The 26,777-nt window shown below is 39.9% G+C and overlaps 1 protein-coding gene across 1 annotated transcript in view; it reads left to right on the top strand.

Moving 5' to 3' along the window:
- SEC24A (SEC24 homolog A, COPII coat complex component) overlaps positions 1–14,142 on the top strand; it is a 73,292-nt gene extending 59,150 nt beyond the window's left edge. Inside the window, exons 17-22 of the mRNA XM_036239916.1 lie at positions 2,760–2,935; positions 4,649–4,786; positions 6,943–7,047; positions 8,535–8,627; positions 13,330–13,433; positions 13,686–14,142. Coding sequence (XP_036095809.1) covers positions 2,760–2,935; positions 4,649–4,786; positions 6,943–7,047; positions 8,535–8,627; positions 13,330–13,433; positions 13,686–13,800 — 731 coding nt within the window. The 3' untranslated portion in view covers positions 13,801–14,142. The remainder of the gene's footprint in view (positions 1–2,759; positions 2,936–4,648; positions 4,787–6,942; positions 7,048–8,534; positions 8,628–13,329; positions 13,434–13,685) is intronic.
- Positions 14,143–26,777: the final 12,635 nt, after the last annotated feature.

Below are 26,777 nucleotides of genomic sequence, written 5' to 3'. Positions count from 1 at the left end.
CTCTCAGGACCGCAGGCCGACGCTCTAACTGCTGAGCCAAACCAGCCAGGGCGGGAAATGTTTTCTTTAATGAAACCTGGTAAAGGGTCCAATACCATGTTAGTCTTCTCATATGTTGTTAAAAGTTAAAGATTATGCCCTGGCCGGTTGGTTTGGCTCAGTGGTTAGAGACCCAGGTTCGGTTCCCCGCTAAGGGCACGTACCTCGGTTGCAGTTTGTCCCCGGCCCTGGTTGGTCGTGCAGGTGGCAGCCACTCGATGTGTCCCTTTCACATCAATGTTTCTCTCTTTCACTCCTTCCTACTCTATCTGAACGAAAAATGGAAAAATGTCCTCGGGTGAGGATTTAAAAAAAAAAAAAAGATTAAAGATTATGACTGAAGAAATTTGAAGGTTAGTATCTTTATTTTTTGTTGAACTAATACTCTTTTTTCTTTTCTTTGTTTTTAACTGTCAGTGCTTTTTTTAAATTTAAATATCTAATTGGCTTTATTTATTTAAAAATTTTAATCCTCGCCCTGGCCAGTTTGGCTCAGCAGTTAGAGCATTGGCCTGCAGTCCAGAGAGACCCAGGTTCGGTTCCCACTAAGGGCACGTACCTCTGTTGCAGTTTGTCCCCAGTCCTGGTTGGGTCGTGTGGGTGGCGACCACTCAGTGTGTCCCTTTCATGTCGATGTTTCTCTCTCTCTCCCTTCCACTCTATCTGAACTAAAAATGGAAAAATGTCCTTGGGTGAAGATAAAAAAAATAATAATAATTTAAAAATAAATAAATAGCCCTGGCCGGTTTGGCTCAGCGGTTAGAGTGTTGGCCTGCGGTGCAGAGAGACCTGGGTTCGGTTCCCGCTAAGGGCATGTACCTCGGTTGCAGTTTGTCCCCGGCCCTGGTTGGTCGTGCGGGTGGCAGCCACTCGATGTGTCCCTTCACATCGATGTTTCTCTCTCTCTCTCTCTTCCTCTCTCTCCCTCCCGCTCTATCTGAACAAAAAATGGAAACATGTCCTCGGGTGAGGATAAAAAATAAATAAATTAAAAAAATAATAAAAAATAAATAGATAAATAAAAATTTTAATCCTCACTCACCCAAGGACATGCTTCATTGATTTTTTTAAGAAAAGAAGGGAGAGAGAGAGAGGGAGAGAGAGAAAAGCATCAATGTGAGAGAGAAATGCCTATCAGTTGCCTTCTGCACATACCCAGAACAGGGATTGAACCTGCAACCTAGGTATGTGCCCTGACTGGAAATCCAACCCACACCTTCTTTTTGGTGCATGGGATGATGCTCCAACCAATCCAGCCACCTGGCCAGGGCAAACTAACACTTTTGGTAACAGTATGATTATTATTATCATTTTCTTTTAAAAAATTTTTTTTTTTTTTACTCATTTTAGAGAGAGAAGAAGGGAGAGGAAGAGAAAGATAGAAACATCAATGAGAGAGAAGATTAATTGGCTGCCTCCTACATGTCCTTCACTGGGGATCAGGCCCACAACCTGGGTCGAGCATAGGAGAGGTCTTAGGGGAACAACAGTATGATTATTATTATTTTTAGTATTATTGTCATCAACAACTAACTACATGTCAGGCTGTATTGTGGATTTTTTTTTAATCCTCATCTGAGGACATTTTTCTATTTATCTTCAGATAGAGTGGGAGGGAAAGAGAGGGAGAAAAAGGAAGAGAGAGAGAGAAACATCGACGTGAGAGAGAGATACATCAACTGGCTACATCCCACATGACCCCACCAGGCCTGGGGACAAACTGCAACTGAAGTACATGCCCTTGACCAGAATCGAACCCACGACTCTTTAGTCCACAGGCCAATGCTCTACCGCTGAGCCAAACCGGCCAGGGCCTGTATTGTGGGTTTTTAATAAAACTCTTCACAACAATTTTCTTTACTGTTACTAAATTTGTTGATTCTAATATGCACATTTTTTCACATTTTATAAAAATCTTTAAAATTAGAATGTCTTAAGTTGATGAAGTCTTAGAGTTACTGTTGAACAGGTAGCAATAGACTTCATTCTTTCTTGCCTATGTACAAATTTGGTTATAGCAGTTAACATTAATTAATTGGGTATATATATTTTTTTTTAATATTTTTTTTCATTTGTTTTTTAGAGATAGAGGAAGTGAGAGGGAGAAAGAGAGAGAAACATCGATGAGAGAGAGCATCAATTGGCCACTTCCTGCATGTCCTCCACTGGGGATCAAGCCCACAACGTGGGCATGTGTTCTGATCGGGAATGGAACCGGCGACCTCTTGTTGCATGCTATACTTGATGCTCAACCACTGAACCACACTGGCCAGATTAACTGGCTATATTTTTGATACCACAAGAATTGAGTTTAGTTGTAGTTTGAGAGGTTTTGAAAACAACTATAGTGTTTGTAATATTGAAAAAAAAATTTTGAGTATGCAGAATGCATATAAACAGAGTAGCATGATAGATGATAAAAATAATTCTCTAAGGGCTCTTTCAATAAATATAAGAAAAATAATCTGTGCTATTAAAGCATGTAGGCCCTGGTCAGTAGCTCAGTTGGTTAGGGTGTCCTCCCCATGCTCCAAGGTTGCAGGTTCAGTCCCCATTCACGGCACATACAAGAAGCAACCAATGAATGCATGAACAACAAATAGATGTTTCTCTGTCTCTCTCTCAAATGAATCAATCAATAAATAAAAACTTACCTTTTCTATTCTGTGGGGTAAACTTCTGTTTTATTTTTCTCTTGTCCCTACCCCCATCTCTGTCAGCTGTTGACAGATCTGTGACTGCCAGTCTGAGTGATGCTCGGGATGCCCTAGTGAATGCTGTCATAGACTCTCTTTCAGCTTATCGTTCTTCAGTCCTAAGTAACCATCAGCCAGGACTCATGGTTCCTTTTTCTCTGCGGCTTTTTCCACTCTTTGTGTTGGCACTCCTTAAACAGGTAAGAATAAAAACCAGAAACTAATGCAGTGAAAATGTCAAAATGCAAACTTTTTATTCTGTAAATACCTAAACATCGTATATATAACTTTATGCCAGCTAAGTTTCCTTTTTTTTTGCCAGCTCTTAACGCTGATATACCATGTTTATTATTTATTTCTCCCTTACTAGGATTTTTTTCCATGAGGACATGATTTTTATCTCTTTTGTTCACCACTTTGTCCTAGCACCTAGAATAGTTCCTAATGCACAGTAGGCATTCAGTAAATATTTTTTGAGTGAATAAATGCAACTTTCATTCTTCCATTTCCCATAGTATTCTTCTTTCCTAGTGTCCATTCATATACCAATTTAAAATATCTTAGGATCCTTTTTTTTGTGGTACGTGCCCCTAGTGGGAACCGCACCCAGGACTCTCTGGCCTGCATGCTGACGCTCACCCACTGAGCCAAACTGGCCAGGTCATTTAAGAGCCTTTTTAAGTCTTCCTTTAAGTATAGTCAGTGCGCTTTTTTTGTTTTAAATCCTTACCCGAGGACATTTTTGCTTTTATCTTCAGATAGAGCGGGAGGGAGAGAGGAAGAGAGAGAGAAAAATATCAATGTGAGAAAGACACATCAACTGGTTGCCACCCACATGACCCCAACGGGGCCAGGGACAAACTGCAACCGAGGTACATGCCCTCAGCAGGAACCGAACCCAGTCTCTAGACTGCAGGCTGATGCTCTACCGCTGAGCCAAACCGGCCAAGGCAGTACACTTGTTTTAAGGCATAATTTCATTACTGTGATCTCTCTCCTTCTTTTTACTCTTTTCTATCACTAGGAATGCTTAAAACCTTACCTCAAAACTTCACTACTCTTGCCCTGGCCGGTTTGGCTCAGCGGTGAGAGCGTTGGCCTGTAGTCCAGAGAGACCCGGGTCCCTTCCCACTAAGGGCACATACCTTGGCTGCAGTTTGTTTCCAACCCTGGTTGGGTCGTGTGGGTGGCAGCCACTCAATGTGTCCCTTTCACATAGATGTTTTTCTCTCTCTCTCTCTCTCTCTTCCTCTCCCTCCCTCCCACTCTATCTGAAGAAAAAATGGAAGAAATGTCTTCGGGTGAGGATAAAAAACAAACAAACAAACAAAAAACTTCACTATTCTTCATGAAGTTAAAACTCACAGTTCCTTATAGCTCTACTATGCTAACTGTTTGCCCTCTTTTGTATTATTATTTCTCCTGGTTGATTTGTAAGCTTTGTACATTGTTTAATTTCTCCAACTATGGGAGAAACAAGGATAGTTAACCACCATTAATCATCACCCTGCATTTATAGAACACTTAGATCTTTGGTTCCTCAAATGTGTATTTAGTTTGTTGTCATCTGTAGTATAACTTGATCCTTCTTGTGGTGGTGTTTGTTTTTATATCACTATCACTATATGGTAGATAGAGTGTTTAGATCTATTTCACTGATTAGGAAACAGACACCAGAGAGATCAAATGATTTTGCCATGATTAGATAGTTAATTTCTCAAGACTTTTAGGTAGGGATATAGCCACAATTTAGTACATGTGTATGACTTCTTAAAAAATATTTTTCAGAAAATAATTAACAGCAAATTCACTAATTTTGTCTGAAGATATTTGTTTAACAACTGATATTTGCAAAGTTTTATATGTATTTTTTATATATCTTTGTTTTTTTGGTGGGGTGGGTTTTTTTACAGAAATCATTCCAGACTGGGACAAATGCACGTCTAGATGAACGCATTTTTGCTATGTGTCAAGTAAAAAACCAGCCCTTGGTTTACCTTATGCTCACAACTCATCCCAGTTTGTATAGAGTTGACAATCTTTCAGATGAGGTAAGATTAATTCATTTTTTAATGGCTTTTACTTGAAGGTTTATAAACCTAATTATATTCAGTCCATTGCAAAAATGAGGAAAGGCATTGGTGTTTTTTTACTTTTTATTTTACTCTTTTGCTGAGTCTGTGAAAAGAAATTTTAATTTTGGGGAGCTCCTGAAAATAGTGTCTTTATTTAAGTTGCCTAAAACAGATCTCTAGAGCAGATTTCAGTAAATTAAGAAGTTGTCAAATTGACCAGAGAAACCTATGATTTATTTATTTAAACAAATTGATCTGCCCTGGCCAGTTTGGGTCAGCATTTAGATTGTCAGCCTGTAGTCCAGAGAGACCCGGGTTCAGTTCCCGCTTAAGGGCATGTACCTCGGTTGCATTTTGTCCCCAGCCCTGGTTGGGTCATGCAGGTAACAGCCACTCGATGTGTCCCTTTTACGTCCATGTTTCTCTCTCTCTTCCTCTTTCTTCCTCCCTCTCTATCTGAACAAAAAAATGGAAAAATGTCCTCGGGTGAGGATTAAAAAAAGAAAACAAACAAATTGATCTGACAGAAGTATCCTGAGAATCAAAATACATGTAAACACCCCAGATCAATGCTTAGTGTAATAATGTTTTTAAATTAAAGAAAAAATATTTATATAAGTTGTAACATTATTTATCCTTGATAGAAAATATAACTGATTTAAAGTCCCTAGCATGGGAATGTTAAATCATAGTCTTTCTTTCTAAAGTTATGATCAGGTTAGGATATATATGTTGGAAGTAATATTTTATTTAAAACCTTTCAAACTTTTGCCTGGCCACTGTGGCTCAATGGTTGAGCGTTGACTCATGTACCAAGAGGTCACTGGTTCGATTCCTGGTCAGGGCACATGCCCAGCTTGTGGGCTTGATCTCCAGTTGGGGGGCGTGCAGGAGGTGACCGGTCGATGTTTTCTCTCATCGATGTTTCTATCTCTCTCCTTCTCCCTTCCTCTCTCTCTAAAATCAATAAAGAAAAAAAATAAAATCTTTCAAACTTTAAAGAATTTATCTTGCATATAGAAAGGAGAAGTTGCCTATAAAATTTAGAGTGATTTTAGCAAATGAAAACTGTTGAGAATATTATTAGTTGGTATTTCAGAAATAACTCAAGATTAATTCTGTGTTTGACAAGTTCAACTAATTGGGCCTACCTCTTCCTCACATTAAAAAAATGGCAAATTAACATAAAAATGTAAATGTAGTACATTGTATATCTATAACATGGAAATCACCAGAAAGAAGAAGAAAAAAAACTCACAATATTTACATTCAAAGACAAGCACTATTAGCATATCAGTGGTTGCACTTAAGGTTAGGAAGGAAAGGGGACAGATATGGCCAAAAACAAACCACAGAAAAGACTAGAGTAAAGCTAGTCTCAGGTTTAGCTCCGATTCAGACTCTTTTTGTATTATTGCCTCATTCTTTCAAATCAGTCTTCTCTACAAGACTAGAAAACAGAGCCACTGATAACTTTCCTTCTTTACCACCAGAGAAAGACAAGGCTTTATTTTCTTTTTTTGTTCTTTTTAAATTTCTTTTTACTTTATTTGTTTTTAGAGAGAAAGGGAGAGAAACATCGATGAGAGAACATCTATTGGCCGCCTCCTGCATGCCCCCCAACTGGGGGTTTGGCCCACAACCTGGGCATGTGCCCTGACAGGGAGTCAAACCAATGACCTCTTGGTGCATGGGTCGATACTCAACCACTGAGCCACACCAACTGTTAATTTGGCTTTATTGGGATTTCACATTGGCTTTGTTTTGATAACTGATAAATATTTCTTTTCTTTTCTTTTTTTTTTTTTTGGTAGTAGAAGGGAGGGGGAGAGAGAGAGAGAAAGGTGGATGTGAGAGAGACACATTGACACATTGATTGGTTACCTCCTACATCACCCCCACTGGGGCCGGGGATCGAAGCTGCAACCCAGGTAGGACGTGCCCTTGACTGGGAATCAAACCTGCAACCATTCAGTCCATAGGCTAATGCTCTAACCGCCAAGCCAAACCAGCCAGGGCTCTTCATCTTTTTAAATAATTAAATATGAATAATTGTATAAAAAATGTTTTGTTAATTGTGATTCCATATTACCTGCATCTAAAAGGTTTGATTTTTTTGTTTGATTCCTCAGGGGGCACTCAACATAAATGATCGAACTATACCTCAGCCACCTATTCTTCAGCTTTCAGTGGAGAAACTGAGCAGGGATGGAGCTTTTCTCATGGATGCAGGCTCTGTGAGTAGTCTGACTGATTCAGATCCTTCAGTCTGCATACTACTGAACCTTCATTCCCCTTAATATCTTTCTTCCTGAACAGATTATGTGGTATTGAATCTATATATTTTTGTATTAGCCACCTTTTCCTTTCATAGCATCCTTTCATACCAAGTATAAAATGTCTTATCTTGGTAAATAGTAGTTATTATTACTTCATCTGAAGGCTATACAATATCATTATGCTTACGAATCATTTTGATCTTTTAAAATATACTCAGTGATAAAGCTCTTTTTTTTTTTTATCCTCACCCGAGGACATTTTTGCATTTATTTTCAGATAGAGTGGGAAGGAGGTGGGGGGCAGGGAAACATCAATGGGAGAGACATATCGAGTGGTTGCCACCCACAGGTCCCCAGCCGGGGCTGGGGACAAACTGCAACCAGTGTACGTGCCCTTAGTGGACCCTCTGGTCCGCAGGCCAGCGCTCTAACTACTGAGTCAACCCGCCAAGGGGCAACAGCTCACTTTTTTTTTAAATTTATTGGGGTGATGTTGTTAATAAAATTATATATATATTTTTTTGTTTTTTTAATCCTCACCCAAGGATATTTTTCCATTTTTGTTCAGGTAGAGTTGGAGGGAGAGAGAGAGAGAGAAACATCCATAAGAGAGAGACACATCGACTGGTTGCCTCTGGCACAACCCTGACCAGGGCCGGGGCAAACTGCAACCGAGGTACGTGCCCTTGACCAGAATTGAACCCACAACTCATTGGTCTGCGGGCCAACACTCCTACCGCTGAGCCAAACAGGCGAGGGCTAAAATTATATAGTTTTTCAGGTATACAGTTCTATAATACATTATCTGTACAGAGTGGGGCAAAAGTAGATTTACAAAGTTTTTCATATGGAAAATAATATAATGATTAATAAATAAAATACAAGAATGGCCCTGGCCAGTTTGACTCAGTGGTTAGAGCGTCGGCCTGTAGTCCAGAGAGACCCGGGTTCGATTTCCGCTAAGGGCGCATAGTTCGGTTGCAGTTTGTACCCGGCCCTGGTTGGGTCGTGAGGGTGGCAACCACTCAGTGTGTCCTTTTCACATCGAAGTTTCTCTCTCTCTATCTCTCCCTTCCACTCTATCTGAACAAAAAATGGAAAAATGTCCTCGGGTGAGGAAATAAATAAATACATACATACATACATACATACATACATACAAACAAACAGGAATGAACTCTGTGTTTCACATACTCAAAACTATAAACCTGCTTTTATCTCACCCTGTATAGTGTATTATGTGTTTACCACACCAAGTCAAGTCTCCTTCTATCAGTCTTTATCCCACATTTACCCTTTTCTACCTCTACCAACACTCCCTTAACAACTCACTCTTTTTTTTTTTTTAATCTTTATTGTTGAATGTAGAATGTATTACAGATGTTCCTCATTTTAACAACTTACTCTTATGCTACATCTCAAAATGATTTTCTTCTTGTCCCTAGGTACTGATGCTTTGGGTTGGAAAAAATTGTGGACAGAATTTTCTCAACCAAGTTCTAGGAGTTCAAAGCTATGCATTAATTCCACAGACTATGGTAAGACTGTCTTAGAGTGATTGTAATAGACATTAAGGGCATTTCAAATGAGATAAAAACATGAATAGCCCATTTAAAAATCATAGTATACTAACAGCTTTTCTAAAAAAGAAAATGTGGACTTCGGTCAAGATAGCGGAATAGGTAAATGTGGTATCGTGTTCTCCCACAAACACATCAAAGTTACAACTAAACTACAGAACAACTATCATTCAAAACCGCCTGAAATCAAGCAGAATGGAAGTCCTACAACTACGGAATTAAAGAGGAATTAAAGAAGCAGCCACATCGAGACTGGTAGGAGAGGCGGAGGCGGAGGCGGAGGCGGAGGCGGAGGCGGAGGCGGAGGCGGAGGCGCTGGTCCCACACCCATGTGTGGTGCATAAAAATCAGGAGGATACCTTGGCTGGGAAGGTCCTCTCTGAGGATTGAGGGGTCCCCGTCCCATACCAGGCGCCCAGCTCAGGGTTCCAGTGCCAGGAAGAGAAGTCTCCATAACTTCTGGCTGGAAAAACCACTGGGAACTGAGGCTCAGGGAGGCTGAGGCGGCTGGAGCCCCAGGCAGCTCCTCTTAAAGGGCCCGAGCACAGACTTATCGGTCTCACTCCCTCTAATCTTGGAGGGGAGGCAGCTTGAGGGGCACCCGAGACATACAGGGAAGAACTGAGCTGTTTGGCACTGGAGTGAGGGCTGGAGAGGGGGCTATTTCCGGGACTGGTGTGCTGTCAGGGGCCTTTGTTCCTTTGGTGAGCCCTGCCCTGGGGTGGCAGGCAGTTGCCATATCTGGGACTCCAGCAACCTGGCTCACACTCCTTGTCCCGCCCTGGTGATTCCCTGAGGCCCCGCCCCACCCAACTTTCAGGCCCACCCAAGCTGTTGCCATTTGCTTTACCGTAGGACTGGCCTAGCTTGGATCCTGCTTCAGGTTTTCCTAATTCTTTCAAACGAGCAGCATCTGGTCTCAGCTAGCCCCATAACTCTCGTTAAGTAATACACAGAAACAAACACAGAGAGGCAGCCAAAATGAGGAGACAAAGAAACAGGTCTCAAATGAAAGAACAGAACAAAACTCCAGGAAAAGAACTAAGCGAAATGGAGATAAGCAACCTAACAGATGCTGAGTTCAAAATACTGCTTATAAGGATGCTCAGTGAACTTAGTGAGGGCCTCAAGAGCATAAAAAAGGACCAATCAGAAATGATGGATGCACAGTCAGAAATGAAGGAGGCACTAACTGAAATAAAGAATAATTTACACAGATTCAATAGTAGAGAAGGTAAAACCAAGAAGCAAACCATCGATTTGGAATATAAGGAAGCAAAAAACACCCAATCAGAACAGCAAAAAGAAAATAGAATCCAAAAAAATGTGGATAGTGTAAGGAGCCTCTGGGACAACTTCAAGCGTGCCAACATTCGCATCTTGGGGTGCCAGAAGGAGAAGAGAGAGAGAACAAGAAGTCGAAAACCTATTTGAAACAATAATGGCAGAAAACTTCCCTAGCTTGGTGAAGGAAACAGACATACAAGTCCAGGAAGCACAGAGAGTCCCAAACAAGATGAACCCCAAGAGGTCCACACCAAGACACATCATCATCAAAATGCAAAATGTTCAAGACAAAGAGAGAATCTTAAAAGCAGCTAGAGAAAAGCAAATAATTACCTACAAAGGAGTTCCCATAAGACTGTCAGTTGATTTCTCAAAAGAAACTTTGCAGACCAGAAGGGAGTGGCAAGAAGTATTCAGAATGATGAAAAGCAAGAACCTACAACCAAGATTACTCTATCCTGCAAAGCTGTCATTTAGAATCGATGGCCATATAAAGAGTTTCCCAGACAAGAAAAAGCTAAAGGAGTTCATCACCACCAAACCGTTATTATATGAAATGTTGAAGGGTCTTTTTGAAGAAAAAGATAAAATATATGAACAAACAAAATGGCAATGAATACATATCTATCGACAATTGAATCTACAAACAAAATGAACAGGCAGAACAGAAACATTCTCATAGATACAGAGAACATTTTGTTGGTTGCCAGATGGGAGAGGAGTTGGGAATGGGTGAAAAATGTGAAGGGATTAAAAAGAACAAATTGGTTGCTAGACTGACAAACCTCAAAGAGAAGGGGGTGGGGAGGTGGGAGGAAATAAACCAAAGAACTTGTATGCATAACCAGTGGACACAGACAATAGTGTGGGAAAAGGGGAGAGGGAGGTGGAGTGAGGAGGAGGGGATTAATAGGGGGGAAATGAGGAACATCTGTAATACATTCAACAATAAAGATAAAAGAAAAAAGGGGGGGGGGAATGTTTCCACAGATTGTTTTTCTTCCGGTTGAAAATACTCATTTTATATTTTAAAGCGATTTTTTTAGGTTAGTTTGCATCATTGACTTATCCTTTTTAAATTTTTTTTTTTTCAGCTACAGTTGACATACAATATTGTATTCGTTTCAGGTGTACAAAATAGTGATTAAACTTTTATATAATTTATGAAGTGATTATCTGTTCTTATGTGTCTGACAGTATACTATTTTTTCAGAGAAAGTAATGAATTTAGTTCATGGCAAAAAAATAGAAAAAGAAATAGCTTGTTGCAAATGTCATTAGTGTTGTGGCTTGTGTATGTGTGTTCTGGGCATGTTATTTCATTGTTCTTCAGCAAAGTTCTTCTAATTGCAGCTTTGGAGTAAGAACTAAGCTAATTGCCACACAAGCAAATGACTTGTGATCAGTGTCAGTTGGATTGCTATTGATTATTAAAGAAGGTAATAATATACTATCACTAGCTCTGTGACCTTGGACAAGTAACTGACAGCCTTATTTGTAAAGTAAGAATGCTGTTGCTTATGGAAAGATATTGAAATAATCCATGAGAAAGCATTTGTTAAACTATATTGCATTTGGATAATTTTAAATTGAAAAGTGAGAATTAATTATAACGTAGTCTTATTTAGTGTTATATTTTTTAGTCCCTGTCACTTTGTCAGCAGCTTTGGAATATGTGTTTTATGTGAGCATTTTTTTCATATTTATAGTTTAACTCCATTCATAGAAGTCATTAGGAGATTTTTATATTTAAAAACATAAGTCAGGATTATAGCTAGGATTAGCACTAGCTTTCAGATTTAGAGTAAAACTACTGGTATGAATGACTAGACATTTTATTTTATTGTATTTTACTTTATTTTATTTATTCATTTTTTTGGTACGTGCCCCTAGCGGGAACCAAACCCAGGACTCTCTCGTCCACCTGCCGACGCTCCAACCACTGAGCCAAACCCGCCAGGGCATGACTAGACATTTTAATTCCTGAATGAATCAATTAATTCTAAATGTCACAATAAAATGAAGAGAAGAGTTAGGAAGTTCTTCTAGATCAGGGCTCAGCAAACTATGCCCAAGGGGGCCTGCCAACTGTTTTTGCAAATAAAGTTTTCTCTTTGTTTTTGTGGGGGTTTTAAAACAATTTTTTTTCTTTATTGATTTTAGAGAGGAAGGGAGAGAGAGAGAAACATCAATGAGAGAGAACATCAATTGGCTGCCTCCTGCATGCCCCCTACTGGGGTTTGGGCCCACAACCTGGGCATGTGCCCAGACTGGGAATCGAACTGGTGACCTCTTGGTGCATGGCTTAATGCTCAACCACTGAGCCACACCGGCTGGGCTGCAAATAAAGTTTTATTGGAACATAGCCATGTCCATTCACATATGTATTGTCTACAGCTACTTTAGTGGAACAATGGCAGAGCTGAATAGTTGCAATAGAGACTAAATGACCTATAAGTCTAAAATATGTATTGTCTGGCTGTTCAAGAAATTTGTCCACCCTTTATTAGAAAATTGTGGTATGCAGAATCTCAGGCCCCTCCCCAGACCTCCTAAATCAATATCTGCAGTTCAGCAAGATCACCAGGTGATTCATATACAGTAGTCCCCCATTTATCTGTGGTTTTGCTCTTCAAGGTTTCAGTTACCCACAGTCAACCACAGTCTGAAAATATTAAATAGAAATTTTCAGAAATAAACAATTTCTGAGTTATAAATTGCGTGCTGTTCTGAGTCTCATGATGAAATCCCAGCTTGTACCCCTCTATTGCCTGGGATGTGAATCATCCCTCTTCCAATGTAATCATGCCTTATATACCACCTACCTGTTAGTCATTTGGTAGCCATCTCAGTTATCAGATCAACTGTTGGGGTATTAGAGTGCTTGTGTTCAAGTAGCCCTTCATTTTACTTAGTAATGGCCCCAAAATGCAAGAGCAGTGCTGCTGGCAATTTGGATATGCCAAAAAGAAGCTGTAAGGTGCAAGGTATATATGTATGTATAGGAAAAACACAGGGCCTGGCTGGTGTGGCTCAGTGGGTTGAGCATTGTCTCATGGACTGAGAGGGCCTGGTTCGATTCCCAGTCAGGGCACATGCCCAGGTTGTGGGCTCGATCCCCAGTAGGGGGTGTGCAGGAGGCAGCAGATTGATGTTTCTATTTCTCCCTTCCTCTCTCTCTAAAAAATCAATAAAAACATATATTTAAAAAATAGCGTTCAGTAGTATCCATGATTTCTGGTATCATTTAGGGGTCTTGGAATGTATCTCCCATGGGTAAGGGGACACTATTCTACATGATAGTTTGAGAATCACTGTAGATGATATCATTAGATATGATTAGAGTAAGTTGGATATTGTTTTTGTTTACTAGACAGACCTTCCAGAACTTGATACACCAGAATCTGCCCGAATAATAGCTTTCATCTCTTGGCTTAGAGAACAAAGACCATTTTTCCCAGTACTTTATATAATAAGGTAAGTTGAATTTTTCATTTGCTAACAGTGAAACTGGCCTTGCAAGGACCTGTTTTGAGTCATATATATGTGACTAGTGCTTAAGCAAACCCTTTAGAAGAACAGAGAAGAAGAATTTTGAAACATTACTAAATTATGCTTTACATCCAGCTATTAGTAAAAAGTATGTCAAAAGCCTTGTGACAAATCCAGTGTTTGTTTTACTATTACATTTTATCTAATGTATATAAATATTTTTCTTTTATTCCTAAGGGATGAGAGTCCAATGAAAGCAAATTTCCTTCAAAGCATGGTAGAAGACAGAACAGAATCTGCATTTTCATATTATGAATTCCTCTTGCATATACAACAGCAAGTGAACAAATGAACAAATGAAGATATTTGACTTAGTTATTTCTAAGCAAAGCCACAATAATGCAGAACACCTCAGAATGTGTAATAACCTTCCTTTTTTATTAGGTTTGTGGACTGAATTGATGATTATATGTTCTCACTGTGATTTCAACAACCTATAGCAAATAAAGGACCACAGCAGAGAATCAAACATGCAACTCTGAAATACTGTATTTTTCAAATCAAAATATATCTACATGAGATTAAACACCTTTTTTCTTTGCTGCCAATTATGTTTGAGTTGTTATGGATTGAAATAAGATGAGACAATATTGCAGAGGCTAAGTACATTTGTAAAATAAAGACCTCTATGTTCCAAATGTATATTTCTCTCTCTCTTTCTCTCTCTCTCTCCTTTTTTTTCTTTTTCTGAATTTTTGGCTGCTACATTTAAAACCTCACAAGACTAAGTGTCGCAGGGAATTTGTAAATCCATTGATAATGATCTTTCTAAAATTAAAAAAAAAAGTCAGTAGTAAATAGTATATAGAAAAACTAGAATCCATTCCCCCATACCTGTTTTTTCTTATTTTAAGTCAGAAAAAGGATCATCATGTTAACTAAACTAAAACTACAGTAAACTAACTCTGGTCTAGCTGAGAAGAAGAAGAAGAGATAACAGTCAAGCTTTAAAATCTGTCCGTATTCTCCATACTTGAACAAAATCACCTTGATTTGAAGTGAAAACTAATTAAGTGGTTTTCTGATTGACTGCAAAAGACTTGGATACACTTCTGCAGTGAAAAGAATCTGAGCTGTCTTCATTAAATACATTGGGACTGGCAATGATAATAGGAAGATGAAAAACTTTATCTTGATCCTTTGAGTTTTGTTTGCTCTATGATATGTAATAAAACTTATATTGGTGAAATGAGTGAATGGAAGAAATTAAAATTTTCTTAAATGCTGTCTCAAATGCATCAGTAACATTTTTCTAAGGAGTTTAATAATTAGATTGAAAGCCACTCATAAGATGTTTATTCTTGGACAGTAAAACTTATTAAAGCATGAATGCTGCTGTTTGATTTTATGGATATTAAGATTACACGCATCCAGTATATTGAAGTTATGAAAGAAACTTGATTCCTGAACATGCTCAACAGACTGCTTTTTTGATTCAGCCAGAGAAATATTATAGTCAAAACCATTAAGTGTGAATTTTGTTTACAAAAAGGTAAATTATACATCTGTATATTTAAAATGCTGTGATAGAATATCTTAAAAGAGTTTAGCCCAGATTTCACAGACTCGTCTTGTATGAACTTCTTAAAGATGTTCATGTCTAATACTTGATGAAAGAATTTTGTTTCTTTGTTTTAATGAGTTAGAAAAATGTGTTTACAGTCTCATATGATCACCAATGAAATAACTATCAGGTTTATAGCAATATGAGCTGACTTTAACTGAGTTGTTTTGGGATAGGGAAGAAGCAAGTCCCACTAGAGTATACACTACTGTTTATCAGCCAGATGAGAATAATTGTTTGTGTTTTATAAAGAGATCGTCTCCCTTAAGCAGTGTTACGGTTTATTTTCAGTATGCAAGTGGTACAATGAACTGGAAATATTCAAAAACTGCTTCTTTTATTAAGAAGCAATTTTCAAAGTGTAGCAAATTAAAATAAATTTATATTTTTCCCTCTTTTAAAGAAACTGAGTCATTATTATGCACTGATGTTTCTTAACTAAAATTATCTTCTTAATGTGAATTTTAAATGTTGATATTTGTAGGTTCTTTCTTAGTTGTAGTAAAGAATCTTCCAGAGGGAAAAGTTTGTGCTTCTAGGGACAATAATATTCCTTGTGCCTCACTTCATCCCTAAGTGGGTATGGCTGTTGTTATTACTACATGCTTTGTTAGTGTATTTCACAAATTTGCTTTTAAAAATTTATTTTAGATGTGTGACATGTGCAATCTAGAATAATTTTATAATAGCCAGGTCATAAAAAACATAACTTTAGTTAAAATTCACAATATTTGTTCTCTGGATAATAAGGGAATAAATAAACCTTTTGGAAATATTGATATTAAGCAATTATTTTTTGTAATATTGAACATGTTTTTTAATTTGATTTTTTTTGCAGTAAAGCACTTATCTCATCTTGTATTACTTTTTTATGTAAAGCAACTAATATTTACACTATGCCATATTTTTCTTATTGTAGTTGTAAATTATGAAAGATCCTTGAATTTTCTACAGATCTACAACTACTAAAGTAACAGACAAGGGCAATCTTGGTATTTAAATCTGAGCATGGCAATTCTACCATAAAAAAGTACTCTATTTTTCTAATTTCTAGGATTTTTAAAATAACATTTCGGTAAGTCTAACATATTAATATTCACTCAAGCTGTACCATTTATTTTAGTTTGCATATATTTCATTGTTTTAATTTAATGTAATGTATTGAGTCTAATAGACTGTTTTACAATACTTAGAATAAAAGATTTATTTCTTCTAATCAAAGATGTGTAACAGCTATTATCTAGGGGACCACCAAATGTGATTTTAAGATTTTGTTAACTATTACAAATATAATCCTTATATAGAAATTTTAATTTTGTAAAGTAGTGTATAATATTGTAACATTAAATTCTCCTCAAATTTAAATATGTATTGATCTTCAATGTGCTATGTTAAATCTTGCTTCTCTGAAATGTTAGAGACAAGATTTGTCTTCCTTTTTACAGTTTGTAATTTTCACTGTTATTGCTGTAAAAAAAAAAGTCATTTGTAACCCATGCAATCCTTTGAACAGTACTAATTTAATCAATTTGGCTATTCAATAAAGTTAATTGAAAGAGCTTATGTATACTGACTTGTTATTTTTTTTTACATTTTATTTATTTATTTTTATCTTTATTGTTGAAAGTATTACAGATGTTCCTCATTTTTCCCTCATTGACGCCCTCCTCCCCACTCCCACCTCCCTCCCGCCTTTTCCCACACTATTGTCTGTGTCCATTGGTTATGCATGTCCATTGGTTCTTTGGTTTATTTCTACCCACCCCCCAACCCCATTCTCTTTGAGGTTTGTCAGTATAGCAACCATTTTGTTCTTAATCCCTTCACCTTTTTCACCCATTCCCCCAACCCCCCTCCCATCTGGCAACCAACAAAATGTTCTCTGTATCTATGAGAATGTTTCTATTCTGCCTATTCATTTTGTAGATTCCATTGCCGATAGATATGTATTCATTGCCATTTTGTTTGTTCATATATTTTATCTTTTTCTTCAAAAAGACCCTTCAACATTTCATATAATAACGGTTTGGTGGTGATGAACTCCTTTAGCTTTTTATTGTCTGGGAAACTCTTTGTATGGCCATCGATTCTAAATGACAGCTTTGCAGGATAGAGTAATCTTGGTTGTAGGTTCTTGCTTTTCATCACTCTAAATATTTCTTGCCACTTTCTTCTGGCCTGCAAAGTTTCTTTTGAGAAATCAGCTCACAGTCTTATGAAAACTCCCTTGTAAGTGACTGCTTTTCTCTAGCTGCTTTTAAGATTCTCTCTTTGTCTTGAACATTTTGCATTTTGATGATGATGTGTCTTGGTGTGGACCTCTTGGGGTTCATCTTGTTTGGGACTCTCTGTGCTTCCTGGACTTGTATGTCTGTTTCCTTCACCAAGCTAGGGAAGTTTTCTGCCATTATTGTTTCAAATAGGTTTTCGACTTCTTGTTCTCTCTCTCTTCTCCTTCTGGCACCCCAAGATGCGAATGTTGGCACACTTGAAGTTGTCCCAGAGGCTCCTTACACTATCCTTATTTTTTTGGATTCTGTTTTCTTTTTGCTGTCCTGATTGGGTGTTTTTTTTGCTTCCTTGTGTTCCAAATCAATGGTTTGCTTCTTGGCTTTACCTACTCTACTATTGAATCTGTGTAAATTATTCTTTATTTCAGTTAGTGCCTCCTTCATTTCAGTTAGTGCCTCCTTCATTTCTGACTGGTCTTTTTTAATGCTCTTGAGGCCCTCACTAAGTTCATTGAGCATCCTTATAAGCAGTATTTTGAACTCAGCATCTGTTAGGTTGCTTATCTCCATTTCGCTTAGTTCTTTTCCTGGAGTTTTGTTCTTTTCTTTCATTTGGGACCTGTTTCTTTGTCTCCTCATTTTGGCTGCCTCTCTGTGTTTGTTTCTGTGTATTACTTAACGAGAGTTATGGGGCTAGCTGAGACCAGATGCTGCTCGTTTGAAAGAATTTAGGAAAACCTGAAGCAGGATCCAAGATAGGCCAGTTCTATGGTAAAGCAACTGGCAACAGCTTGGGTAGGCCTGAAAGTTGGGTGGGCGGGGCCTCAGGGAATCACCAGGGCGGGGCAAGGAGTGTAAGCCAGGTTGCCTGAGTCCCAGATATGGTGGCTGTCTGCTGCCCCAGGGCAGGGCTCACCAAAGGAAAAAAGACTATCCATAGCATGTCTGTCCTGGAGAAAGCCTCCTCTCCAGCCCTCGCTCCAGTGCCAAACAGCTCAGTTCTTCCCTGTTAGTCTTGGGTGCCCCTTGAGCTGCCTCCCCTCCAAGCCTAGAGGGAGCAAGTCTGAGTAAGTCTGTTCACGGGCCCTTTAAGAGGAGTGCCTGGGGCTCCAGCTGCCTCAGCCTCCCTGAGCCTCAGTTCCCGCTGGTTTTTCCAGCCAGAAGTTATGGGGATTCTCTTCCAGGCACTGGAATCCTGAACGGGGTGCCTGGTGTGGGAAGGGGACCCCTCAGTCCTCAGAGAGGACCTTCTCAGCCCAGGTGCCCTCCTGATTTTCATCTGCCACACGTGGGTGTGGGACCAGCTGTCCGCCTCCGCCCCTCCTACCAGTCACGATGCAGTTGCTTCTTTAATTCCATAGTTGTAGGACTTCCATTCAGCTGGATTTCAGGAGGTTTTGAATAATAATTGTTGTGTAGTTTAGTAGTAACTTTGATATTGTTGTGGGAGGACACGATACTGCGTTTACCTACGCTACCATCATGACCTGAAGTTCTACACTTTTTTTTTTTTTATTCCATTTTTTGTTCAGGTAGAGTGGGAGGTAGAGGGAGGAAGAGAGAGAGAAACATCAATGTGAAAGGGACATATCGAGTGGCTGCCACCCACACGACCAACCAGGGCCGAGGACAAACTGCAACCAAGGCACATGCCCTTAGTGGGAACCGAACCCGGGTCTCTCGGGACCGCAGGCCAATGCTCCAACCACTGAGCCAAACCAGCCAGGGCTCGACACTTTCTTTAAAGAAAAATTTCTGAACTATTCAGGGAAGTTTAATCTAGTACTCTCTGTTGTAGGTTTGGGGCAAAGTGGTAAGTTAAAAAACAAAAGGATGCCCAGCTGGTGTGGTTCACTGGTTGAGTGTTGACCCATGCGTCGAGAGGTCATGGGTTCAATTCCTGGTCTGGGCACATGCCCAGGTTGTGGTCCCGATCCCGAGTAGGGGCATGCAAGAGAGGGCCAATAGATGTTCTCTCTCATCGTGTTTCTATCTCTCTCTCTAAATCAATAAAGAAAAAATATTTTTGTCCTGGCTGGTTTGGCTCAGCGGTTAGAACATTAGCCCGCAGACTAGAGAGTCCAGGGTTTGGCTCCTGCTAAGGGCACGTACCTCGGTTGCAGTTTATTCCCAACCCTTGTTGGAGTTGTGTGGGTGGCAACCAGTCGATATGTCTCTCTCACATCGATGTTTCTGTCTCTCTCTTCCCTCCTCTGTCCCTCCTCCTCTATCTGAAGATAAATGCAAAAATGTTCTCAGGTAAGGATAAAAAAATATACATATATATATTTTTTTAGAAAGGATGGGCTTGCCCTTGTAAAGTCTGTTACAAGGGAGATACAAATTAATACAAGAATATTAAGTATGCACATCATTTATGAACAAATCATAGACACCACTGAGAAGTACTATTAATACTAGTAAATTTAATTAATAAACTACAGAAACCTCATAGGGAAATGGTTTCCCCAAAATAAGTAATCAATAAGTAATCATGTAATATGAAACCCTGGTACTTTTCTTACTTGACTAAATGAGCTATCATACATCAACAAACCTAAAGAACCAAAAAATTTTTTAAATGTTTTTATTTATTTATTTATTTTATTTATTTATTTTTTATCCTCACCCGAGGACATTTTTCCATTTTTTGTTCAGATAGCGTGGGAGGGAGAGAGAGGAAGAGAGAGAGAGAGAGAAACATCGATGGGAAGGGACACATCGAATGGCTGCCACCCGCACGACCAACCAGGGCTGGGGACAAACTGCAACCGAGGTACGTGCCCTTAGTGGTAACCGAACCCGGGTCTCTCTGTGCCGCAGGCTGACGCTCCAACGGCTGAGCCAAACCGGCCAGGGCTGTTTTTATTTATTTTTTAGAGAAAGAAAGATCAATGAGAGAGAGAGAAACATGGATTTGTTGCCTCCAGTATGGGCTCCAAACCTACAATCCGGGCATGTACCCTGACCAGGAATCAAACCAGCAACCTTTTGGCACACAGGACGATGCTCAACCAAATGAGCCACACTGGCAAGGGATAAAGAACCATATTTTTCATTTGGCTTCTACAGGCTCTCTCAAATGAAAAATCTTTTTTATCCCCCAAATGAAAAAATCCTTTGTTCATCCTGAAACTGTTATTTGGCCCTGACTCATCAGGATTTGATTTCATCAAGTTTTTCCATTTGTTACTATTTAACAATAATTTCTTTTTTTTCCTTTATTGTTGACAGTATTACAGATGTCCCTTCTTTTTTCCCCCACTCATACCCTCCTCCCACTCCCCTGCCACACCTTCCCTGCACTGTCGCCTGTGTCCATTGGTTACGCATATATGTTCTTTGGTTATCATTCCCCGACCCCCCCCTCCCCGTTCCCTCTGAGTTTTGTCTGTCTGGCTCCCTACTTCCATGTCTCTAGATCTATTTTGTTCATCAGCTTATTTTGTTCATAATATTCCACAAATAAGTGAGATCATGTGATACTTGTCTACCTTTGACAGGCTTAGTTTGCTCAGCATAATACTCTCCAGGTTTCTCCATGTTGTTTCAAAGGGCAAAAGATCTTTCTTTCTTATAGCTGCATAGTATTGCATTGTATAGATGTACCACAGCTTTTTTATCCACTCATCTGATGGACACTTGGGCTGTCTCCAAATTTTAGCTATTGTAAATAGTGCTGCTATGAACATAGGGGTACATATATTCTTTCTAATTAGTGTTTCAGGCTTCTTAGTATATATTTCTAGAAGTGGAATCACTGGGTCAAATGGCAGTTCCATTTTTAATTTTCTTTTTATCCTCACCTGAGGACATTTTTGCATTTATCCTCAGACAGAGTGGGAGGGAGAAAGGAGGGAAAAGAGAGAGAGAAACACCGATGTGAGAGAGACACACATCAAGTGGCTGCCACCTGCACAACCCCAACAGAGGCCGGGGACAAACTGCAACCAAGATACATGCCCTTAGCGGGAACCAAGCCCAGAACTCTCTGGTCTGCGGGACAACGCTCTAACCGCTGATCCAAACGGGCCAGGGCCCATTTTAAATTTTTTTTTTTTTTTTTTTTTTTCACATCTTTATTGTTGGATGTAAAATGTATTACAGATGTTCCACATTTTCCCCCCATTGACCCCCTCCTCTCCACTCCCGCCCCCCTCCCACCTTTTCCCAAACTATTGTCCGTGTCCATTGGTTATGCATATAAGTTCTTTGGTTTATCTCTTCCCACCCCCCCAACCCCTTTCCCTTTGAGGTTTGTCAGACTAGCAATGAATTTGTGCTTCTTAATCCCTTCACCTTTTTCACCCATTCCCCCAACCCCCTTCCCAACTGGCAACCAACAAAATGTTCTCTGTATCTATGAGAATGTTTCTGTTCTACTTGTTCATTTTGTTTGTAGATTCCATTGTTGATAGATATGTATTCATTGCCATTTTGTTTGTTCATACATTTTATCTTTTTCTTCAAAAAGACCCTTCATCATTTCATATAATAACGGTTTGGTAGTGATGAACTCCTTTAACTTTTTCTTGTCTGGGAAAGTTTTTATATGTCCATCGATTCTAAATGACAGCTTTGCAGGATAGAGTAATTTTGGTTGTAGGTTCTTGGTTTTCATCACTCTGAATATTTCTTGCCACTCCCTTCTGGCCTGCAAAGTTTCTTTTGAGAAATCAGCTGACAGCCTAATGGGTACTCCCTTGTAGGTAACTAACTGCCTTTCTCTTGCTGCTTTTAAGATTCTCTCTTTGTCTTGAACCTTTTGCATTTTGATGATGATGTGTCTTGGTGTGGGCCTCTTGGGGTTCATATTGTTTGGGACTCTCTGTGCTTCCTGGACTTGTATGTCTGTTTCCTTCACCAAGTTAGGAAAGTTTTCTGCCATTATTGTTTCAAACAGGTTTTCGATTTCTTGTTCTCGCTCTTCTCCTTCCGGCACCCCCAAGATGCGAATGGTGGCACGCTTGAAGTTGTCCCAGAGGCTCCTTACACTATCCTCATTGTTTTGGATTCTTTTTTCTTTTTGCTGTTCTGATTGGGCGTTTTTTGCTTCCTTATATTCCAAATCGATGGTTTGCTCCCTGGATTTACGTACTCTATTATTGAAGCTATGTAAATTATTCTTTATTTCAGTTAAAGCCTCCTTCGTTTCTAACTGTGCATCGATCATTTCTGACTGGTCCTTTTTTATGCTCTTGAGGCCCTCACTGAGTTCATTGAGCATCCTTATAAGCAGTATTTTGAACTCAGCATCTGTTAGGTTGCTTATCTCCATTTCGCTTAGTTCTTTTCTTGGGGTTTTGTTCTGTTCTTTCATTTGGGACCTGTTTCTTTGTATCCTCATTTTGGCTGCCTCCCTGTGTTTGTTTCTGTGTATTACTTAATGAGAGGTATGGGGCTCGCTGAGACCTGATGCTGCTCGTTTGAAAGAATTTAGGAAAAACCTGAAGCAGGATCCAAGACAGGCCAATCCTATGGTTAAGCAAGTGGCAACAGCTTGGGTGGGCTTGAAAGTTGGGCGGGGCGGGGCAGGGCCTCAGGGAGTCAGGAGGGCGGGGCTACCAGTGTGAGTCAGGTTGCTGGAGTCCCAGATATGGCTTCTGTCTGCCGTTCCCGGGAAGGGCTCATCAAAGGAACAAAGGCCTCTTACAGCACGTTTGTCCCCGAGGAAGCCCCCTCTCCAGCCCTCGCTCCAGTGCCAAACAGCTCAGTTCTTCCCTGTATGTCTCTGGCGCCCCTCAAGCTGCCTCCCCTCCAAGCTTAGAGGGAGAGAGTCCGATAAGTCCGTGCGCGGGCCCTTTAGGGAGCTGCCTGGGGCTCCAGCCACCTCAGCTTCCCTGAGGCTCAGTTTCTGCTGGTTTTTCCAGCCAGAAGTTATGGGGACTTCTCTTCCTGGCACTGGAACCCTGTGCGGGGCACCTGGTGTGGGACGGGGACCCCTCAGTCCTCAGGAAGGACCTTCCCAGCCGCAGGAGCCTCCTGATTTTTATCCGCCACACTTGGGTGTGGGACCAGCCCCTCGCGCCGCCGCCGCCCCCGCCCCTCCTACCAGTCTGGATGTAGCTGCTTTTTTTTTTTTAATTCCTTAGTTGTAGGACTTCCATTCAGCTTGATTTCAGGCGGTTTTGGATGATAGCTGTTCTGTAGTTTAGTTGTAACTTTGATGTGGTTGTGGGAGGACGCGATACCGCGTTTACCTACGCCGCCATCTTGACCGGAAGTCCCATTTTTAATTTTTTGAGGAAACACCATATTGTTTTCCATAGTGGCTGCACCAGTCTGCATTCCCACCAGCAGTGTACTAGAGTCCCCTTTTCTCCACACCCTGGCCAACACTTGTTGGATGATTTGTTGATGGCAGTCATTCTGGCAAGTGTGAAGTGATACTTCATAGACATTTTAATTTGCATCTCTCTGATGATTAGTGATGTTGAGCATTTCTTCATATATCTCTTGGCCATTTGTATGTCCTGTTTGGAGAAGTGTTTATTCAGGTCCGCTACCCCCTTATTTTTTATCCTCACCCAAGGACACTTTTTTTTGCATTTACCTTCAGGTAGAGCTAGAGGGAGGAAGAGAGAGAGAGAAACATTGACGTGAGAGACACACTGACTGTTCGCCACCCACACGACCTCAACTGGGGCCAGGGACAAACTGCAACCGAGATATGTGCCCTTTGCGGGAACCGAAACTGGTTCATGGGCCGATGCTCTAACCACTGAGCAAACTGGTCTAGGCAACACTGCCCATTTTTTTTTCCTTTTTTTTTTTTTTTTTCCCAAGTCAAGTTTAACATTATAGGGCTTTTATTTAAATTGTTCGATTTTATGTGTGTACCTCTTTTGCTATGCTATTTTAAAATATCCATATCTTGCCTGGCCAGTGTGGCTCAGTGGATTGAGCATCATCCATAAACGGAGAGGTCCTGGTTTCATTCCCGGTCAGGTCACATGCCCAGGTTGCAGGCTCAATTCCCACTGGGGCCGTGTAGAAGGCTGTTTTTCTCTCACCTTGATGTGTCTATAACTCACTCTCTTCCTCTCTCTCTGACTTGCAAATAATTCGCGAGCTTTTTGTGAAGTTCCCACTGTTCTTTGCATGCTGAACTCTCCAGTGTAACTTCCAGTTTGTTCTTGAGTTAGTGGAATAATCGCAGCATCAGCTTGAAGAGAAATTGTTAGTTCCTGGTGCACAACTGGGTGAATGCATGAAGGTGAATGCAATTCCATTTCAAACCTATTATCTTTTGTGGTCCTCACTGGAAGGCAAGCTCCTCAAGGGCAGGCACAGTGGCTCTTTCTTTTACTGTGGAATCCCAAGCACGTTGACCTGGTACTCATTCCAGAAATAGATGTTGAGCCCTGGCCGGTTTGGCTCAGTAGTTGGAGCGTCAACCCACAAACCAATGAGTCGCAGGTTCGATGCCCGTCAAGGGCATGTACCTTGGTTACATTTTGTCCCTGGCCCTGGTCAGGTCATGCAACAGGCAACCAGTTGATGTCTCTCTCTCTCCTTTCTGTAAGAACGAGGCAGAACGAGGTGGTGCAGGGTCTCCAGAAGTGAAGGTTTATTGGGAATCAGCCTGCCGGACTGCCTCTAAGGAGAGAGTAGCCCCATTTTTCAATCGGATTGTTTGTCTTCTTTTTGTTGAGTTGTATGAGTACTTTATATATTTTGGAAATTAACCCCTTATCCAATGTATCATTGGAAAATATGTTCTCTCATATGATGGGTTCTGTTTTCATGTTGATGCTGGTTTCTTTTGCTGTGCAGAAGCTTTTTAGTTTGATGTAGTCCCACTTATTAAGTTTTTCCTTTGCTTCTCCTGCCCTAGGCGATATATCAGTGAAAATTCTGTTGCATGTGATGTCTGAGATTTTGCTGCCTATATTTTCTTCTAGGACTTTTATGGCTTCACAACTTCCATTTAAGTCTTTCATCCATTTTGAGTTTATTTATGTATATGGTGTAAGTTGGCAGTCTAGTTTCTTTTTTTTTTTTTTTTTTGCATGTACCTGTCCAGTTTTCCCAACATTTATTGAGGAGATTGTCTTTACTTCACTGTATGCTCTTGCCTCCTTTGTCATATATTAATTGAGCATAATGGCTTGGGTCAATTTTTGGGTTCTCTGTTCTGTTCCATTGTTCTATATGCCTGTTCTTGTGCCAGTACCAGGCTATTTTGATTATAATGGCTTTGTAGTATAACCTGATATCTGGAATTGTGATCTATCCAACTTTGAGCAATTATTTCAATTGCAGAATTTTCAAAAGACAGTCTGGACCTTGGAGATGTAGGTCTGTACAGATATGCATGGAAATCTCTTTTAATGCTTTAAAAATTTTAAATAATGTTTTTATTGATTTTAGAGAGCAAAGGAGAGGGAGAGAGCAACATCGATCCCATGCACACCCCATCTAGGGGTTGAACCCCCAAACTGGCCCAGAATTGAACTGATAAACTTTTGGTGCATGGGAGGATGCTCAACCAGTGGAGCCACATGGACTAGGGGTAATGCTTTAAAATGATTAACTAGGACATGTTAATAACCTTCATGCAATCAAGGTGGAAAATTGTGTTTATACTGAGTCCCTTACATGGTTGACTACAAAAAATAAATTTTGTTTTTTACACTTTTTTTCTCAAGCTCCCTTTTTGTCTGTGACAGGGTTAGTTGACTAACAGTTAAATATAGTATTTATTACCTCCTAAGAGGGATTTTATCCTACTGCTGATTTTGAGTGTGATTGTGCTTCATTGCAGGGGGCGCACTAGGCTGCTTCAACCTCTGCAGCCTCGCAGCAAAGGTTGAGGCGGGATTCAATTCCTTCATTCATTTACTCCTTCACTTAGTCATTATTGCGCTCCAGGGCTGCATTTGTAGGCCCTAGGCACTTTATTTTCATGGCCTCCTTCCTCCGTAAAAGCATATTCAAAATTATATATTATATATAATAAAGAGTATAATACAAGCTGGAGTCATTATTATATATTTATTATTATTACATTTTTTCCTGATTTTTAAAAAAATTAAAAACATTTTCTTGGGTCCCTAAGAATATTGTGGGCCCTCAACACTGCGTAAGTCGGTCCTGCTCAGCGCTCACACTGTTCTAGGAGTTGCAGCTGTGAACAGAACACAGGGCTGGTCTTCACGGAGAAACAGACAATAAAGTAACTACAAAAATTTACTTTGCGAGCCGTAACTGTTAAGGAGAAAAAGGCAGATAAAGAGAATAGTATTAGACTTACGGGATGATCAGTTCATGAATTATATAAATGCCTAAATAACTATACCTGAAGCATATAATATTGTACATCAGCTGTAATTAAAAAATAAAAATTTATTTTAAAAAGGGGAATGGGGAGTGTTGAAAGGGGGTGGCAAGGTTTGGACTGAGAAGGTTTCCCTAGGAAAGTCTTGAACTAAGACGTGAGGAAAGACTGGAACAAACCAGGCGTATTTGGGA

This window comes from Molossus molossus, unplaced genomic scaffold, assembly GCF_014108415.1.
Source record: "Molossus molossus isolate mMolMol1 unplaced genomic scaffold, mMolMol1.p scaffold_m16_p_4, whole genome shotgun sequence".
Taxonomy (NCBI): domain Eukaryota; kingdom Metazoa; phylum Chordata; class Mammalia; order Chiroptera; family Molossidae; genus Molossus; species Molossus molossus.
Note: the sequence above shows the minus strand (reverse complement) of the source record. Positions and strands in the feature narration are given on the sequence as shown.